The sequence below is a fragment of the Meleagris gallopavo genome, chromosome Z, assembly GCF_000146605.3.
Source record: "Meleagris gallopavo isolate NT-WF06-2002-E0010 breed Aviagen turkey brand Nicholas breeding stock chromosome Z, Turkey_5.1, whole genome shotgun sequence".
Taxonomy (NCBI): domain Eukaryota; kingdom Metazoa; phylum Chordata; class Aves; order Galliformes; family Phasianidae; genus Meleagris; species Meleagris gallopavo.
In genome coordinates this window covers 22628695-22643046 of record NC_015041.2, presented here as the reverse complement: position 1 = coordinate 22643046, position 14352 = coordinate 22628695, and the positions used below count along the sequence as shown (strand labels likewise).

General features: G+C 36.7%; 1 protein-coding gene across 1 annotated transcript in view; it reads right to left on the bottom strand.

Annotated features, from left to right (window-relative positions):
• CERT1 (ceramide transporter 1) overlaps window positions 1-14352 on the bottom strand; it is a 48023-nt gene that overhangs the window by 13324 nt on the left and 20347 nt on the right. Inside the window, exons 2-5 of the mRNA XM_019610196.2 lie at window positions 12309-12386; window positions 9098-9193; window positions 8434-8566; window positions 7243-7313 (exon numbers count right to left, since the gene is read on the bottom strand). Of these exons, the coding sequence (XP_019465741.2) occupies window positions 7243-7313; window positions 8434-8566; window positions 9098-9193; window positions 12309-12386 (378 nt within the window). The remainder of the gene's footprint in view (window positions 1-7242; window positions 7314-8433; window positions 8567-9097; window positions 9194-12308; window positions 12387-14352) is intronic.

Below are 14352 nucleotides of genomic sequence, written 5' to 3'. Positions count from 1 at the left end.
TTTTGAGAGAGAGAGAGAGAGAGGTCTTTTAATACCTATGTCTCAATTTTGCAACTCCTTCCACAGTTTTAAAGAAGTCTCTTACAACACTGATTGGGCAGGGCTAACTGCAGTGAAGTACCAGTGCCTTTATCTAAAAGTAAAGTGTATTCTTTACAAAGAGTAGTAGTGTGATTTTATTTACAGAATAAATCACAAAAGTACATCACATTTAGTGCAAATGCAACTAATGATAAAATATTTATATACTGCTTTGTAAACTTTCCATTCCTTTGTAAAATAAAGCTATCCAATTAAATTAAGAAACAGTTACTCACCTGTGTTCAACAACTATTACCAGAAATGACAGATAAGGAATTACACTCTTTTGGACATTTTTTTTTCTCTTTTGAAGTTCCCATCAGCGGCTATGGTGAATGAATTATTGTTTTGTTGATTGTAAAAAGATGAAGTACATTTGAGGTATAAGAATTATTTTTTAACATTACTATATAAAATGCTCACTGGTGATATAGTAAACATGTATAAATTTTTGTCTCGTTTGCCTTACTAGCATTACCATATAGGCACTTTTCTACGTATTCAAATTAACAGAATAGTTCTGTAATAAGGCATATTCCATGCACACTTTCAGAGAAAGGCAAATAAAAAAGATACAGTTATGGAGCATGAAATCCGCGTGCATGTGTAATCATGTGTTATGTATGGTTTTATCTCAATAGAGAAAGTGAACAGGTAAAAGAACATGTTTTTTTTCCTAACACTGTGAATATCCCCTTTATCATTCACCAGATCTTTATTAAATTACTCTCTTAAATTTATTTTCAGGCACCTACTATACTCTATCAAATACAACTTTCTCCTTCTTTTGAGAAAAATAGATATCTGAAACTTCTTTTTTTCTTGAGATATACGGGTCAATGAAACACCCAGCAGCCTCTGCATATTTTCCAGCTACAGGACGTGGATTAAATAACTCAAAGTGAGTACCAGTCTGTGAGAGTTGTCTCCCAATGAGCATCCCCAGAATCTAAGGCAGGCAAGTATCTGACATTTAAATTTTCACAGCAACTAAAGGGAACTTTCCAAGAAGATCAATGCATTGTCATAGTTCTGACAGGTTTTTGATCAAGTGACAGGTATTATCAATGCAACTACTTTTCTACATGAACCTCATAGCATGGCTTTATTAAGATGAGGAAAACACATGCAGGATTTGAAAGTAATGTACTCATCCTCATTCAGATCAGGAATGTTGTCTTATGTAGTCCAAATTACTTCAATAAATATTATAGTGTACCTTCTCACAGCCTCAGAAAAGCCCTCTAGATATCACGCAGGAAAGCAGACCACGTATAGCACGGACAGATGACATTTAGCTTTCAGACAGTCTCTTGCCCTTTCATATAGAATCTTTCCAGAAATTTCTGGGTCATGTTTAATAACAAAAATTTCGTAGCACATTACATAACTAAAAAATACAATAGAAATATAAAGATATCTGGAAAAAAATAAAGCTTTTCACACTCTTACTCCTTCAGAAATAAAGATCTTCATAAGAGTAAGACAATAGAAAAGGCAAAGTCATAAGGATATTGACAGCCCTCAGTTATTAACTGACATTTTATGTAACAAGATGATTCATTATAGAAACCAGCAGCAATGAACTATGATTATACAAAGCAAAACAAGACCTGCCAGTAAGTCACTAGGCTTTACTGAACTCCTCCCTTCATCCTCCCCCAAAATACCACAGATTTTTGTGCATATAAAGCACATACAGTATGCTATATGTGCATTTGTCTTTTGTGCTTTTTAGACATGCACAAAAACTATGCAATTATCTGGGGAAGGCTGACAGTGAAATTCTGCAAGTTGTTTAAAATTAAAGCAGCAACCCACGTTGGTGATTCAAAGTTGTACGTTCTTCCTCTTCTAAAGTAAGCAAATAAAAATAGAGCCATATACATGTTATCAATACATGTATTTATAATTACACACTGATTCAGCAAGAGAAGTTAGCAGGAGAGAGAGCTAGTGTTAAATATTCAACCTCACGGTGTTGCAACGTTTCTTCACTTCAGTATACAAAGCCTAGAATTTGGGCTGTAAGAAGACTGTAGATCCTTCGTTCCAGCATGGAGTCCTCTACGTATGGTCACTTCTCCAACGTGGAATGCTCACCCAGTCTTGTTCTGATCACTGGAGACAAGCAAAGACAAAATACACCATTGAATAAACACTAATAAGAAAACAAGAAATTGTTAAACTCCATAACTTATATTACTGCTATGCTCACATTTGAACTATTGGTTCATGACATGTTCTTGACACATCAGGTTCACCTACACTATCACTCTAACAATGCACAGTTAAATATGTGAATCAGATTTTACAGGATTGCCTTTTAACAGAAGGATCAGTTGACTTGAAGTCTGACATAACAAATAGAATTTAACAGTAGATGTGGCCTGTGTCATGCACAGAACTAACTTTCAGATCTTGCTCTAAACAAGATATAATAGCACTGTGTTGTTGGAATTTGATGGCTTACAGTCTGCACACTAAGGAAAATTAAGCAAAGCCTTACTTTGTACAAAGGCTTATGTCTGACAGATTATGTGACTGGGAAATATTGCATACACATTTTAATACTAAATGTTGTATTGATGCTAATTATGATGAAACATTCCTAGATTGCATGCTTCTGTTTGGCCTTAAACATTTACAACAGTGAATTAAGAAATTAAAAATGAGTTTGTACCTGCTAATACTAGAATAAAATAGATTTTCCAGCTGTTTTCTCTTGCACATATGATGTAAAACGCTTCAGGAATTTGGGATATTCTCGTTTTGCCACTGCCCGTAACACAGATGCTGGTGCCCACCCTCCTGGGTTGACTAGGAGAAGACAGGAAGAAAGGCAGAAATATACAAAATCCTCTAAAAGCTGCATATAAGAATGTAAGTTTGTATTCCTGCAACTTTTTCCAAAGAAACAACAATGAATAATCAGAACTTTTTTTAGGCCATTATAGTCTGCTGTAGTGTTTCCAGCTCTTAATATTCACGTTCAATCCATGTCTATGATGCCATTATTTAGAAAAATAATAAAATAAGGTGTGAATCTTTAAGTACTGCCCAAATGGAAGGTGGTATTCTTCCAAGAAAAAATGGGAAGAATCAAATTCTTATTTCAAAGAAAACAGAAATCAATCTTAGCTTTCCAGTTACTGCTGAATTTGTCTGTAGAACTGCTACACAATCAATGTCTTACAAATGATTTTTGAGGGACTTCAAAATGTGCTTAGATTTTGCTGAACAAGTTGCCACTTACCATACAATGAGAGTTCAGCATTTGTCATGGAAGTATATACTACAAATAATCAGGAAACTTTTGAATAGGAAAAAAACCACATTCCCCCAGAGGTTAGTATTGTATCACATTATTTGTACAGAACTTCCTACAAGCTGTAATGAGTTCAGTAAACATTTGCAATGTAGGACTGATTCTACAAGCTGTATCAGTCTTACATTGCAAATATTTACTGAACTCATTTTGCAGGCTTTTTTAGTAAGTCATATAATAGATGGTTAAGAATAATGAGCAGGTGGACTACTCTTAAAGTGCTTTTTAGCTGCAGGAGATGATCTAATAGGTATGTGGGTCCAGTACTGTAATACACTGCTAAATACTGGGTACAGGAACAATACAGTTAGGCTTTGATAAATTTACAGTCTACAAAAGGGATTTTATCAGTTAAAAAACATAAAAAATATGTAACTCAGTTATACATCTTGCAAACATCCTCATTAAAAAATGTATTTGTACCTTCTTAAATACTGAGTTTTTTGCCTAACAAGATGAATCAGGGGGAAAAAAAATGACAGCAAAACACAAATTAAAAAAATTATTGAAACTAAAAGCCAAACCATCCAAGTTGCAGATATTGTCCTGCAATGATGACCCCCCCCTCAATGACTGCTACATCTTTTTGAACATAAAGATCACAAATATTGTCCTCTGTTTAACAGAAAGCTGCACTGACTTTTTTCTTGCTAGCACTCAGTTCACCAGAATTAGCATGTATCTCAAATGCCACACCAAAAAAATATGTACAAAACATGAAGACTTACCATTAGCTACATATGTAATCTTGCATAGAATATTGTCTCTGCTTATTTCTTTGTTCCCCTCTGGTGGGCTTACTAATGTCTGACATATCATAGCAATATTTATTTTGGCACGGACACAGCGATTGTTCAGCTACAAGAGAAAAATGAAGAAAGATTTGTAAGCCTCCAAGTAAACTTATTTCTTCCTACTTGATTGCTAACATTTTCTTTTACTATAAAGTTTAAGACAATCCAAAGTCTGTTTTTTGAAGAATGTACATTCTAGCACAGTGATGTACCATGAGTGCAAACAAAAGGAAAGGTACATACTGAATAAGGAAAGTATTGAACTGAAATGCCTAAATCTCACATTTGTTTGCTTAATAGATATTAGACATAAGGTATTTCAATAATTTTAACAAATCAGTAAGAAAGTATTAAACGGATGATACTTCTACAGACATCAGCAACTTTTCCCTTATGAGCAGGCAGTGGCATAGAACATGAGCAGAGAAAGATTCCAAAGACAAAAATTATTGCTAATATTTGCAGAATGATGTCCACTGGAAGTTTAATAGATCCCATATCTAACCTCATATCCACACTGCCACTCTTTAAAATATTTTCACATATATATTTTGTTTTCATTTTTCTGCAACACTTTGTTGAGATAAGGCAAAAAAGCTTTATCGAACACACAGGTCAATGTATCACCTCATTTAAAAAAAAAAAATATATATATATGTATTTTGCATACCTTCCTCAACTCCCAGCCTACTTTACACTTGTACTGCAATACCATCACCACATAACAGAAAAATTGTGTACAAAAATGGAACAGAAAAATTCTTAAAGCAGAACTAGATAGAGTGAAAGCAAAACTTACAGGAGCACTGTCATGTTCCACAGAAAAATTGCACACAATCCATGTTTCAGGATCATTTTCACTGAATGCTGGAATCTTTCTGATGGCAGACAGATACAGCACATCTCTTTGAGAAGCTGGCCACACTCTCTGCAGAGAAATATCCCATCATAAGCTTTTCATAATGTTACAAATTAAATACTTTTTATACTTAGAAGGTCACAACAATTAAGGCTAACAATGTCAGATGTGTTATCTAAGTAAAAAAAAAAAAGTTTAATCCAGAACTCTTTAATATCTTTGTTAATGACGCAGGCAGTGGGATCAAGTGCACTCTCAGCAAGTTCAAAGATGATACTAAACTGGGTGGTGCAGACAGAAGGAAGCGATGCCATCCAAAGGGATCTGGCCCAAGTTTGAGAAATGGACCCATACAAACCTCATTGGATTCAACAAGGTCAAGTGTAAGGTGCTGCACTTGAATCAGGGCAATCCCAAACACGAATACAGTCTGGGTGACGTGGATAGAGAGCAGCCCTCAGGAGGAGGACTTGGAAGTGATGGTGGATGAAAAGCTCAAAATAAGCTGGCAAAACATGTACCTGCAGTACAGAAAGTCAAATACATGGCTTTCTGTATATAATACATGATGGGCTACATCAAAAGAGGGATGGCCAGCATGGCAAGGGAAGTGGTTGTCCCCTCTGCTCTGCCCTTGTGAAGCCCCACCTGTAGTACTACGTTCAGCTCTGGGGCCCTAAGCACAAGAAAGGCATGTCCCTGCTCATGGCAGGAGGTGTGGAACTAGATTGCCTTTAAGGTCCTTTCAAACACAAATGATTCCATGCTTCTATTTTAGTAATTTCATGCAGTTTTCAAAACTGAAACAGAAAACAAAGCTACTATACAGATGCATATCAGGTGCACTTCATTAAAAAAAGCATTAAGGCAACAGTTTAAGGCCTTCGAAAGGCACGACAACAATCTGCAATGACTTGCTTGTAAGCTACAAGCAGAGCTAGTAGCTAAGTATAAATACATGCGATTGAAGTCTGAAGATGCACCTAGGCCTCCATAAACATGAAGGGCTAGAGAAAAAGAAACAAACATTTTATCTATTATGTTTAAGAGCTACTACTTCAGCAAGACAGATGTGGTAAACTGACAGTTTCCAACAGAGAATTTCACAAGAGAAGTGCCCAGTAAAAATATAAAAGAAGAAACTATGCAGAAGCTATTTTCCTGACGTTCAATAGAAGCAAAAATGCTGTTTTTACCATAACACTACAGTTTACACAACAGAAAATTGAAGCCTTCTTGTGATGGCATTTTTAACATAATACCATCATTAATAAAATTGTGTAAATAATTGTTAATTGTTCAAGTATCCTAGTATACCAGTACTTGTCATCATACAAGATTCAAGTTTACATGGGTGGTTGGTGAGAGGATTGGGGGGAATGGTTTTAAACTGAGACAGGGGACGTTTAGGTTAGATATTAGGAGGAAGTCTTTCACACAGAGGGTGGTGACATACTGGAACAGGTTGCCCAAGGAGGTTGTGGATGCCTGGAGGCATTCAAGGCCAGGCTGGATGTAGCTCTGGGCAGCCTGGTCTGGTGGTTGGTGACCCTGCATATAGCTGGGGGGTTGAAACTAGATGATCATTGTGGTTCTTTTCAACCCAGGCCATTCTATGATATGATTCTATGATTAATATGTACTACTAGTTACAAATTTTCTATTTGAGTCTTTTAATTTACTATTATTGAATTACAATTCAAATGAAACATTTAGAGAAGTTGCACCAAAACTATCTGGGGAGAAGAAGAAGCATAGCCAAGTCACAGACCTATATATTACACCAGCATCTGTACCATGTCATAATGCAAATGCCTATGTCAAATATTCGTAGTTAACAACAGCTTGCATTACTGCAAACAGACAAATGATGAAGTGGTTTGAGTTTCTTGCTTGTAGTCAGTGTTGACTTATTGCTTTGGTTTGGTTTAGACAACCACTGCCTTGTTGGAAATGACATTATAGACAATATTAAACAGCTCTCATTTCTTATTACATACCGTAGCAGACACATTCACAACCAATTATGCTATCTAGCCAAGCTCAAAAAGTTGACAAAGTTGCAGTTTCAAAGAGAACTTGATCTCAACTAGTTTGCTTTTTGAGCCACTGAAGTATTTCAAAACAAGCTGGAGTACTGTTTTGATAGGATGAGTATACAGGTAAAGTGTAATTCTTACCTTGTGTGTCTGGTAAATGATGATTGCATTATCAGCTAAATTTTCCACAACATGGAAATTTTCAATTGTTGCTACAAAAACAGGAAAAAAATAAATAAATAAATCAGTAAAATAGCACAGATACTAGGTCAATGTTATGAACAATATGCTTGCTGATATGCTGATTCAGACTTGCATCAGTCCATAGGGCCTGCTGGGATTAATTCCATGGTACTGAAAGAGCTGGCTGGTATCACTGTGAGACTTCTCTCAAATATTTTTCAGTGGACTTAGGAATCTACAAGGTACAAACTGACTGGAAGCTGGCAAAAGTTGTACTGATTTAAAAAAAAAAAGAGATAACAAGGAAGACTGGTAATTTTAGAGGCCCGTGAGTCCCACTTCAGTGCCTGGTAAAATCATTGAAAAGATTACTTTGGGAGTTGCTGAAAAACAACTTGAAAACGGTTGAAAGATTACAGTTATGAGTCATACCCAACAAGGGTTCACAAGGGGAAAACCCTTTTAAATAAAATTAATCTCCTTTTATGATGTGGTTACCTATCTAGCTGACAAAGAGAAGCCAAAAGATGAGGTCTTTTGGATTTCAGCAAAAGCTTTTGGTACTGTTTCTCACAGGACCTTTCTGGATAACTATCCAGCATATGACTAGACAAGTACATAAAAACACTGCGTGAGCAACTGGCTGATGGATCAAGTAAATACATTGCATCATCTGACAGTCAAACAATAGCAGGTTCTTCAGGGAGCCACTTTAGGGCCAGTTTTCTTTAATTCTATAATAAAAAACTGAACACAGGACTTAAGTGCATATTAAGTAAGCTTGCACATGATACTAAATAAGGAAGAGCTGTCACCTTCCTTGAGCACAGAAAGACAGAATATCAACAAATTGAAGGGCTCATAAAGTTTAACAAGAGCAAGTACCAGATTCTGCATTTGGGATGGGGCAACCTTGGCTAAACATACAGATGGGGGACAAGAGGCAGGAGAGTAGCAGTGGTGGAGCACTAGAACAGGCTCCCCAAGCCAGCTAGAGCTCAAGGACAACACTCGCAGACAAAGGGTTGAATTTTGAGTGGTCCTATGTGGAGCAAGGAGCTGGACTCATTGATCCCTGTGGGTTCCTTCTAAATTGCAAAATTCTGTGATCACTAATAACAAAGTAAGATATAAGAACAGATTCCTTACTTTCCCAGTCATTACGAACGTCAACGTTCCAGAAGTAGTGGCAAACTTCATGTCCTGTTACCCCTTTAACAGCATGTGTTGCCTTCAAAGGATCCAAAACTATTCCATTTTCTTCCACCTCTCTTCTGTATACCTATGATCAAATACAAAGAATGAGATGTAGGACAGAAATTGTCAAAATTGAAATAGGAAACAATTTACACATGAGCGTAAGCTTTTAAAAAGCTGCAATACCAACGCATGAATAATTTGCCAAGACAGTTTTCTCTGGTCACTTCTAATGCAGGTATTCTTAAATGATAATTCACATTACAGTAACATTATTTTTAGAATCTCTACCATAAAAAGATCTAAGCTACATTATCATTATGTATAAGGATCCACACAAACACAGTAAAATGGCTGACAGCAGTTTGCTACCATATAACATCCTCATATTTTGAATTTATGCCATTTTAACACCAAGTTTTTAGCAGGAGAGAAGGAAGGAATCCATAAAGTTATTCCAGGTGTTACATAGGATGTTGCAGCTCTAGTGAACTCTAGTTCTAGCTTGAACAATACTATTTTCAGAAGTTCTAACAACATGACTTACTGAGTGATAGTATTCAAAGAAAACAAGGATATCTGTCTGATATGACTTAAGCATAAACCAGATGTTTACCTTCATTTCTCCTTCTTCAACCACTATCTGCCAATTGGCATCTCCTCCTACATCTTGTAAGGAATAAGTCATATGGTTTTGTACCATCTCTTCCACCTTTAAAGCAGAAAAAAATACACATTTAAAAGTTTTTTTTCATCCTCTTGGACAGGCAATTGTACAGTCCTGGAAGCCACATGTCAATACGTCAATCCTGTGCAGTGCTGATCTGGGACAACAGAGTTCTTCATCCAAGCTTAAGATACTGTACTTAAGATACAGATACTTCCAGGCTTCAAAAACAAAAGCCAAAACAATGATTCAAAGTATAACTTAATTATTTGTGAGTACTTCCCATTCTTCCATTGTATGCCTGAAATGTCAAAACTCCCTACTTCTACCTGAAAACCGTTTCAGTTCAGCAAAATTACTTCAGGCATCTCTAAGCAGAATTACAGTGCTTAGTGACTCTTGTAGGACAACAGCCAATAAAGAACGCTTAAAAAGCTGAACAAAGATGTAGCAGTGGGTATGATGAGAGCAGGACGAAAGTGTTGTGGTTTGACACCAGCAAACCCAACACAGGAACACAGATCAGCTGTGATTCTCAGTTATCAGTAAAACATGCCTGCTCTGCTCCACCGGAATCTTTGCACAATTACAAATTAGGAAAAAGTTAGATGATGCAGAGACTCATCTATTTAAAAACATTCATTTAAAACTAGACAGTTGTGTGCTTTCCTGAAAGTTCAGATATTTGATACATTTTAATCCACCTATGGAAACATCTCATTTGTTAAAAATTCTGCTTAACGCACATGACAGTGGGTGACAGAACAGGAAATGCCTTTTTATTTGCATTATTATTTTCAGTCTGCAGTTTCATTCTACAACGCTTTTTCTGTCCCTCCTATTACAAAATTCTATCCTTCTAAATAAAAATAGAAGCAAAAATACAGTATACACTGCTGAGTAATGTTTACAAATACTGTAAACAATCTACTAAGCTTCACATAAACAGGAGGTGACCACTAAAATCTGTCACAGCAATACCACCTGCCTGACACTGTTAACGTGAATTACTGTGTTTTTTTGGTTATTTATTTATTTATTTTAAACAGCAAAGCACTACACCTAACCATTACTTAACTGAACAACAGAGTAGTTTAAGAGTAAAACTGAAGCATCAGCAGTAGTTTCTGCACTGCTTACAAGACTATTTTATAAGCACACCAGGCTTCAGAACATATGAAACAATTGCAGTAATTAGTGAAAAAATAGAAAAGCAAAATGAAAGAATACTTCATCTTTTCCTTACGTGCTCTGGAACAGAAATACGATATTTATTTTTAATTTAAAGCAGTAATTTTATTTGTACAATGTACTTTTTAGAAAATGTGCTTAAGGTCAGAGAAACAGGTCTTTCTAAAAACCAAGTCTCCAGAGAGGGGATGGAGGCCAATTTTATGTCAATAAAGCCCAGGCCAGGGTGTCAGGAGAAGATGGCATGCTGCTTTTCTCTTCATTGTCTTTCACCTGTTTGCTCGCTAGCAGTGAAATTCCAGAGAAGATGGACTGATTTGTTAGTCTGGTAGAAATTTGTTCCAGGGAAAAAATACTGAGGTAATTAATGGTGGGGAAGATTTTTGTAAGCTAGCAAGATCATCCTTTCTGCAGTGAGCTAGTTAACTTAATGCCACATCCTAAAATTCTGGGTGATAACTTCTGCTTAGTAAAATCCATGCAGCAGCCACAAATGCAAATCCATCTGGCTATCATTTTTAATTTGTGTTATTTTGATACAGACCTGGTCAACCTCAGATTTGTTTTTAAATGATTTATTTTTCCACCATACTAGATCTCTGCTACAGAGGTTTATCATGTGGATGCACAATTGTTATTGCCGGTATAAAAGACAAAAATGTCCTATTAAACTGTCTTTATTTCAACTGAAAAGTTTTACCTTTTTTTCCAAGTCTCTCTCCCTACCCACCTGTGGGGAGTGAATGAATAGCTGTGTGGCAGCTGAACTGCCTGAAGGGTTAAACAACAACCATTATTTTTCGCACCCAACGTGGGTGGCCTGAAGGGTTGAAGTAACAGATCTGACCAGAGTATCTCAAAGCAAATTTATTATAAGCTTTGTTGTGCATGTTCTCAGAGTTCTGTTGTGTAGAGCCTTACTTGCTCTCTATGCTCCTTCTTTTGCCATTGATCACGCCTGGGTCTGGGTTAATGTTATCAATATTATTTTGCTATACTGTGTCACACTGGCTTGTGACATAATAAACTTAGTGCTTGCAAAGCTTGCAGTACTTTCTGCAGGTGGCATGATTCTGGGCTTTGTTAATCAAAAGAAAATAAAATCTATTCCTTCTGTTTGAAAAAACCAGCTTGTTTCAATATTAAACAATGATTAAAAAAAAAGATAAAGTAACATATCCTAGAAGGAATTCCTGCTCTGGTTCACAGTAAGATAAAGGCTCACAATAGAAGAAAACTAGCAGCATGAATGTCATGTTTGAACATCATTTTTTTGAGACTAGAGAGCAAAACACGATGTCACTTAGTTAACCCAACTTTAAACTATGTCCCCTTCAGAGCAAGCACCTGAAGTAATTTTGTACATTACTAGTGTATATCACTTTACATTTACGTATTCAGGAAGTCAGAGTTACCTTCTGAAGAATCAGTGAATATATTGAAAGCTTTCATTAAAAAACCATTCATATCCACAACCTTACTAACAACACATTTTATAACATTTCAGTAATAAATCTAGCTGTAGAGATCAAAACCAGTAAATATTAAAAATCAGTATTATCATCTTAACGTCACTACAAGTGACGACTATTAAAAAAAATTATATCTTTATTTTAAAAAGAAGAAAATTAATTTGAAGCAAAGACCATCTCCATCCTGCACAAAACAGGTGTTATTCTAAAGTCACAAAAATCAGAAATGCATGAAGTTCAAGTTGTATGCATTTTTATTAAAGCTACTGAAATCAATCCAACAGTTTCACAAGGGGTGGGCCTCTGCAGGAGTGATAAGCATGCAAGCAGAATGTAAAAAGACAACCATTTAGTCTACTAATAGAGAACTCCTTTGTTTGTCTCAATGTACTAGTTTAAAGCAAGCAATGATTCATGTAACAAAAATGCAGGTTCTAGAGAAGAAGATGAAATATAGCAAAGATATGTAACCCCCACTCTACACATAAATACAGTACCTGGGCGCTGAATCTGTGAACATCATCAGAGGCACTGACTAGATCAATGGAAGACATGGAGGAAGAGCGACTATAGGGCTACCAGAGACAGACAAAGAAAAAACCAAGTAATCAGAACAAAGGCACAACAGAGCGTTCAGTACCAACTTGCAAGCACAAGATAATGAAGAAAAGGAGAACAAAAGCACCATAAGCAGCAAGCACAGCAGCAAATGCTGATTTCATGCACCTATTATGTATTATGCTCCCAGTGTAGCCGTGAGAGGAGCACAGTGTTTCCAGTAACATTAAAATGAAAGTCCTGATCCAAATGAATTTTAAAAAAATTAACTAATTTGATCAATTCTGGTGAAGAAATCTTAAAAACTGAGGTTGATAGTTCATCTGTCTCCTTTACTACCACTGATAATCTTGAAAGAAGTCAAGAGTATTCTAAATGAACACTCAGAACAGTGTTTTTTGAGCCAAGAGAAAACAGTCTTCCTCCAATTCCAGCTGCTTTAACTGAATGTGAATAAACCATGAAAAGTTACTAGAAACACTTACAAAAAGAAAATCAATCTTGCCTATCCATACAAATTGTATATAAACATCATATATCAGCCAATATTCTGTGGAAATTGTGGGAAATATTTTACCTTTTGGACAAATCGGTGACTCCCCACAGCAGAATATGCATCTCCAGAAGGTAAGGACATTGGCCAGTGCAATCTGACCTTTTCACTTTGAGACTGCAACAAAATAGGCTTAATTATTGGTAGTTAGTTGCTACTAAATGTACTATTAAAGAGTGTGAGTCATCCTCAGTCTATGTAATGGCTACTGCATTAAAACAAGAACGAATACCATCCCTGACGGGCCTTCAGTTGGCATCCTGATGATCTTTTAGATGAATGAAATATTCATTAACTTCATCTATACTTCCAGATGTGTTTCTAGATTAAGGAAATTTAATTGGTACCAGTAACGCTGCTACATCAATATAGTCACTCAAAAAGATGTCAGAGGTGGGTATTGGTGATATGGCAGTAAAGGTTGATCCTTCCTGCCAATAGTCTGTTACCATTTTGTTGCTCTTCCACAGATGGCAGCAGAGGGACTGACAAGCAAAGGTGTGCCACTGAATTCCTCTACGAGGAAAAAACTGCACCCACTGACACATTTATTGATGCTTGCTGAATGTCTGTGGAGACCAAACAGTGGCTGTGAGCAGAGTGAGGTGGTGGGTGGTGCAGTGGCAACAGTGAAACTTGACATTTAAGACAAGCTATGTTCTAGACTGCCATGCAGAGCTGTCACATCACAAAATGAAGATCAGCTTGATCAGTTCATCTGTGCATTGCTAGATTATGATCAAGTAACTTTGCTTGGAGCTGAGTTATCACCTTCAATGTGTTGGTAATGCATGGAGGCAATGTTGGAATATTGCAAAGTTTGTACCCAGTGGGTCCCAATGCTCACAAGAACAGAAAGAACACTATATTCAAGTTTGTCAGGACCTACTGAAACAATATGAGGCTGAAAGTGGCAGTTTCCTGGATTGCATCACTACTAGTGACAAGATAAGTGTCCCTATCAGATGGAGTAAAAACAGCAGTTTGGGCAGTGGCAACACGTGAATTTCCCATGGAAAAAAAAGTTCAGGATGCAGCCCTCGGTGGGTAAAGTGATGTGCCCCATCTTTTGGGATAGAAAAGGAGAGATTCTTCTTTATTTGCTATTCAGACAAACCATCAGCTCTGCCTGCTACATTGCAACACTTACTAAGCTGAAGGTTCAAACTTCCAGAGTAAGGACAGAGGAAAAAAACACCTTTCTCTTGTAACACACTAACACCAGGCCCCATATATCAGTCTGAGGACAATGGAACACACTGCCCATCTTGGCTAGACTGTCCTACCACCGTAGTCTGTCTTTATGCTTTTTTGCTTCCATCTGTTCGGGCTGCTGAAAGACAGTCTGCACGGGCAACATTTCCCTGGAATTATACCATCACAACAGTTGTGAAACAGCAGGTCACCTCCACTGGCACAGATTTTTTTTT